The sequence below is a fragment of the Eurytemora carolleeae genome, unplaced genomic scaffold (assembly GCF_000591075.1).
Source record: "Eurytemora carolleeae unplaced genomic scaffold, Eaff_2.0 scaffold1528, whole genome shotgun sequence".
Lineage (NCBI taxonomy): Eukaryota > Metazoa > Arthropoda > Copepoda > Calanoida > Temoridae > Eurytemora > Eurytemora carolleeae.
This window is the reverse complement of record NW_019397413.1, coordinates 25,870-31,803: the sequence shown is the minus strand read 5'-3', so window position 1 is coordinate 31,803 and position 5,934 is coordinate 25,870. Positions and strand designations below refer to the sequence as shown.

General features: G+C 31.9%; 1 protein-coding gene across 1 annotated transcript; it reads right to left on the bottom strand.

Annotated features, from left to right (window-relative positions):
* Nucleotides 1-3,216: 3,216 nt before the first annotated feature.
* LOC111714151 (interleukin enhancer-binding factor 3 homolog) lies at nucleotides 3,217-5,223 on the bottom strand. The gene is made up of 4 exons (XM_023489200.1): nucleotides 5,205-5,223; nucleotides 4,642-4,681; nucleotides 4,004-4,113; nucleotides 3,217-3,530 (listed from the first exon to the last, which is right to left on the bottom strand). Exons 2-4 carry the CDS (start codon nucleotides 4,660-4,662, stop codon nucleotides 3,329-3,331), a joined length of 333 nt encoding a protein of 110 aa, XP_023344968.1. The 5' UTR covers nucleotides 4,663-4,681; nucleotides 5,205-5,223; the 3' UTR covers nucleotides 3,217-3,328.
* Nucleotides 5,224-5,934: the final 711 nt, after the last annotated feature.

Genomic DNA, 5,934 nt, shown 5'->3' with positions numbered 1-5,934 from the left:
AAAAGTATTCATTCCAAAATTATTTTATATTACTGTTTGTTAAGGCACATTCTATTGTTTATTATTTCTCAAAATCCCTTTTGTGTTAATTCAGTAAACTTTTTAAATCCATGGATGTGAAAAAAAGCTATGACACAGGAATGCCATAGTATCAACTTTTTAAATTTTCTACTAGTGCCTCGTAAACATTTATTGTACCTTTGTGATAAAAATATGTCAAATTTTCTTAAAAATTATAAAAAAGGATTAAAATTTGATATCGGTTTTTTAAGTTATGTAAGTTAGACAATTTTTTTCCGGAATATCTGATTTTTAGGGCCCTAAACTTTGTTTAAATATTTAAGAAAAACCAAACTTTCCGATTACAAATATGTTTTTGAATTGGGCAATTCTTTAAATTTCCTTTCGGAAACCTTAAAATGTCGATAATACTCCCCTCGAAGCATTATATACTAAACGTGTTAATCGGTTGTATTGATTACCAATGCAAAAAGGGCATATTCTGGTGGTTAAATCAAAAAATGAGTTTGTTAGTCAATTTGTGATGTCAGAGTGCCAAATTCATATTTTTTTCAAGGAAAACCAATTCTTCTGAAACCCTTTAAATGAATATCGGTTCAAATGTGATTTGTTTGTGTAATCAAAACCGTCTTTACTAATCCTTGTAATTGTTACGTTTAAAAATTTATTAATTGATATTTATGTATACACAAATATCTGATTTAAAAAAAGTACATGTTTATAAACGTCGTGTGCTTACACAATCCATTATTTTTAAATGTGTGATAAAAAAAATGTATTTTTCAGGGTTGTGAGTTTAAACACATATTCTCTTAAACCTTTCCCCTTGACTTAGTATTTTGGATACTTTTGCCGGTCTTTGAGGCTGAAAGTCCCAAAGATTACATTTTGAACCCCCTTCTGGATCCAAACCTGTACAATTGTAATTCTGTGTTTTAATGTAATGCGCTTAACATTGTAATATTGTTATCATACATCATTTTTTAAACTAAGAAATAAATATAGTATCCCGTTGAACTGAAAGACTTATATCAAAATTATTATAGACTTGAAAGGAACTTAGTATTAAAATGACAAGATTGAGTGGAATAACAAAGCATGGTTGTACACATAACTATATTAACATTTTAACGATGCAAACAATTAGTGTTGGACCAACTAAAGTTGATCTAAATACACACAACTTTCGCGCGATTTTTCCATTATTTCCATTCAACAGCGAATATAATTCTATTTAACCCTTCTGATCTGGCTTTATTCTTGGATTGGATTGCTTGGCTTTATTCTTGGATTGGATTGTTTGGCTTTATTCTTGGATTGGATTGCTTGGCTTTATTCTTGGATGGGATTGTTTGGCTTTATTGTTGGATTGAATTGCTTTATTGGCTTTATTTCTCTTGAGAGCAATGAACTGTACGGTACTGTACGGTACTGTACGGTACTATATACAAGTACAGTACTGTATACAAGTTGTCAACTCTTTGGGTTAGGTTCAAACTATGAAGACGACTTTTTATTAAGTTTTGATTGTTAACAAGTTTTTTTTCGAATTAAAAGCTTTCAAGTAATCAAAAAGAAGCTTTTTTGATTGATAGCTTCTTTTTTTTCCATTTTTATATATCCAGAGATGGAATTTAAAGAATTTGAGCCGCGGTTTAAATTAAGCGCCGGCTTAAATCTTGAAACATTTGATACAATTTTAAGTGGAACCAACCATATTTAAACCGCGGCTTAAATTTAAACCCCCGCTTAAATTCTTTAAATTCGGCCACAGGTTATTTAAAAAGCTAAAATGTTCAGGTTGGCTTTATGTTGTTATTCATTTATTTTATTAAGAGAATTTTTCGTTCACTCTGAACTAAGGACTGAACCAAATAACCCAGCCCCTTCCATTGTTAAAAGTAATATGGCACAACTGAAAGGAATAAGTTTCTTAAAATAAATTAGCTTGTGAGCCCAGCAATGGCCAGGCAAAACTAAGCTTAGAACTTTCCCGTTGCTCTCCCGAGTTCCCCAATCAAAATTTGAGTCAAACGAGTCCGGGGTTTCCTGATTTATGATCGGACAAACAAACAAACAACCAGAGATTACAACTTTATATATATATATTACTAGCTTAGGAACCCAGCGCTGCCCAGGTTACTTAAAGTTACTCCCGCCGTTTACCCGCATTTAAACGATTTTACCGAGGAACTAAATTTTCGCGAATTGAAATTCGATCAGCTCAACTTAGAATCTCAAAACCAAGCTAAGAACATTCCAGTGGGTCTCCTGAGTCTCCCAATCACAGTTTGTTCGTTTGAACGTCCGATCATAACTAATAACTGAAATTTAGATTGGGGAACGCGGTAGAACCACAGGGGATTATTTGTGAAGTGGTTTAAGTTCTAAACTGAGTGGAAAGATTAGTTTCCAGGCAAAGCTGGGTTCCCAAGCTAATTTACTATGTATAATAAAGGTAACTCCATAGATTAATAACAATACAGATGGAACACTAGATGTCGTCTTTATCTCTCTCTGCCTTGTCATTCAACGCGGCATTCACGTAACTCCTAATTGGACTTCTGCCTCAGTGTTAATTTGAATGAAAAACCCTAGATCTTGAAAAGGCGACATCCAGTGTTCTATCTGTATTGTTATTGTTGTATATGAATAAATATGAAGAATTTGCAATAGGGAGATATATTTTCTAATCTCCGAAAGACTAAGCTAGAAATAACTCATTCACCCGATATTAAACGATGCACGGTACGAATACTTTATTAAATGTAAAATACTAATACTACTCCATAATAATGATAAGATAATATTGAAGTTAGAAGATAGAGTCACAAATCTCAAACAAACACTCTCGTAACTTCTAGATGAGAAGGTTGATCGCCAACTGCCCGTTCTCCGGGTATGAGTTGACCAGCTCCCTTTAGATCTGGGAATCCCTAGTTTTCAAACTTTCCAAGGTGAATGTCCGTGGTACCTTTACCCCGGGCCCCTCTTAAGCGTCAGGTGAGCATACTTGGGTTTCCCGCCGGCAATGTTCTATTTATAAATATATACAACCAGGATTCGAATATTTTCAATCCTGAACTTTTCGTTAAAAGATCATCAAATTCTTGCCTCCGCTACATTATCAATATATTGGAAACTCTAGATGATCTGTCAAATCGCAAAAGTTTATTCAACTTATTGACAACAAACTTTATATCTATTGTACGTTTATTTGTCAAAACAAACTTTATTACAGTTTAACCCAGAACAATATAAATTGAATTTTTCAGTTTTACAGTTCGGTAAAATACTATTTAAGTAATTATTTCCCAATTGTGTTTAACAGCTGTGAGCCCAAAAATCCTACTCCAAAGCCTCCAGCAGCTGCAACCAGAGGGTTCCCTAAAAGACTTCCAGGGTTTCCTAGAAGGCCTCCATTGTTGAAACCTCCATTATTAAAGCCTTCATTGCTGTATCCTGAGTTAAAGCCTCTTCCTCCATGATGATGACCACCATGACCATGACTAAAGAAATTATGTATGTAGGAAATTTTCCGTTTCTTCAATTTACACATTTTACATTGAATTTATTATTCAAATGAAACTACAGAGATAGGAGATTATATCAATATAATGAAGACGAATTTCAATTTTTATTTATATCAAGCTGTTAAACAGCAGAAATAAACATACACATAGAGGTCAAGAGAACCTGTCAATCAAAAAAAGCTTCTCTTTGATTACTTGTAAACTTGTAATTCAGAAAAAAACCTGTTACTGATCAAAACTTAAATAAAAAAGTCGTAAAAAAATTGTATTGATATAATCGCCTAACAATGTATGATGACTCAATTAGGAATTTTTGTCTTTGCCACAAACTCTGATTTTTAATAGAATAATCTAAGTTTAAAATGTCATCAGGTTGCAAAGACTTTAAAAAGAACTTATTAAAAGTTTCCATATAAAAAATGGAATATGAAATATAAAATTTGTTTTACCCTCTAGGGTCCGGAGATGCATCTCTACGGATCAAAGAATGCTGATCCGTGAATTTTTGAACAATTCCGCAATAGCTCAAAGATACACAAACAGCCAAGTACAGAAAAATCTAGATTTAAAAATCATCATCACAATTGTTTGAAAAATAACTAATCGATTTTTAGATTTTTTGACTATATTTTGCGTACTTTTCATACGTTTTCATAAGTTAATGGACATTTTTCAATCAAACAGAAAACTTGGGCACATTTTGTTATTCTGCTTTGATATTTTAACAACAAACGCAAAAAAAAATAAAACGATATAATCAGTGGGAGCTTAATATTTTTTAGAATAGTAAAAAAGATTGCATTCTTCATTATTAGTTTATAATAATTTATGTGGGATGGGGAGTGTGTGGCACCATTTCTCTTTTCAAAAATTTAGAGTTTAGCATGTGATGTTGTCATAACAAGGAAAAAATGTATCTTGCCAAAAACTGATTTTTTTACTTTTAATAAAGTTTCAAAAATCTTTGCAGACAACAAATGTCCCGATCTAAAATCTAATTTTCACGGATTTCAGATGAGTTTTTGGCGGATTTTTAATCCTTTATTTTAATGCACTTTTTAAATTTTCATAAAAAATTTTTTCTTACCAGATGATGAAGAGTTGCCATAATTGACTAAGCTCTGTATCTAAAAAAATAAACCCCGGGCAACCTTTTATATTCATAAATCTTGGATTGTCCAGCGTAAAATTCGGAAGAGCGTTAATGTTAAATATGAACATTAAAGCAGCTGTGGAAAAAAATTTGAAATTAAGTTTTGTTACTTCAAAATTATTGTTATTGTTAAATATTTTTAGTGTGAAAGAATGTATGCTACATAATTTTAATAAATATTACATGAATTGCAAAAAATCATAAAATTGAGTCAAATCCTGGACCTTGTGTACGCATTTTCTACAGTGCAGGTACCATGAGAAGAAAATGTATGTTCATTCCAAAATTAAATAGAAGATAATTTATTTTTATAAAATCTTTCGATTTATCATTTTGGTCAAAAAAAAATACTTAGATAATGTAAATGATATTATAAAACAGAATATTTCAACCTTTTAAAGTGCAAAGTATGAAAAGATGTTGAAAACGATATTTGAAAGGACTGAACAGTGTTGTAATACCAAGTGGACTGTTAGCTTAATTGCAAGTGAACTTACCTCCATACAATAACGGCAATGTCTGGTTCACAACGGTACCCTTAAAAGCTTTGTCTGATCAAATATGAATTAGAAATTAATGTTTATAATTGTGAAAGGATTATTTTTTTCAGTGTGCAGTTTCTCTACAAAAGAATTAGACATATATTAAACCTAGAGAAACATTATTGCCATCTTTCGATGGCCGGATGGACAATTGAAATTATACGCCTACACTCCCTTTAATAAAGATAAACAACATTTACAAATAAAGTAATAACCAATAAAACTAAGAATGATTTTAGTCTTTGCTTCACGGGCAACCGTAGTACATTTGAATTTCCGAGCCGGGTCAACCTTTCCGGTCCAAGTTTGTACTGTACCTAGCTCTATGGAAAAGGACTTGCCGGTGCAACAAGGTTGACGCGGTCAGACTTTATGCCTCATATAGGTTGAATTTACTTTTACTAGAGGGTCAGAGGTGCGTGGCTTCGGTCCCTTTATAAAAAACCAGTGAGAATACTGTTTTGTATTTATTATATATATTTCAAATGGTGTACAATTGTTGTACATATATATATTCAACCATGCTACAAAATAGATATTTTTTTATCAGAGTATGGATTCCTAGGATATCAGAGCGCTTTGCGCCCATCTTCTATTTCAACTTTTAAAAGTTGATCAATCTATTAGTATTTTCTCTTTGTTAAAAGAAAAACTTTTTTGTTGTTGCGAATTTACCATTTATCTT

What these genes read in the sequence shown, in the direction of transcription:
- LOC111714151 (XM_023489200.1), bottom strand. Translation starts at nt 4,662, where the DNA reads ATGGCAACTCTTCATCATCTG. An exon ending in TGGCAACTCTTCATCATCTG is followed by an intron (nt 4,114 to 4,641) that starts GTAAGAAAAAAT and finishes TTTTAAATCTAG; the next exon opens with ATTTTTCTGTACTTGGCTGT. An exon ending in GCATCTCCGGACCCTAGAGG is followed by an intron (nt 3,531 to 4,003) that starts GTAAAACAAATT and finishes TAATTTCTTTAG; the next exon opens with TCATGGTCATGGTGGTCATC.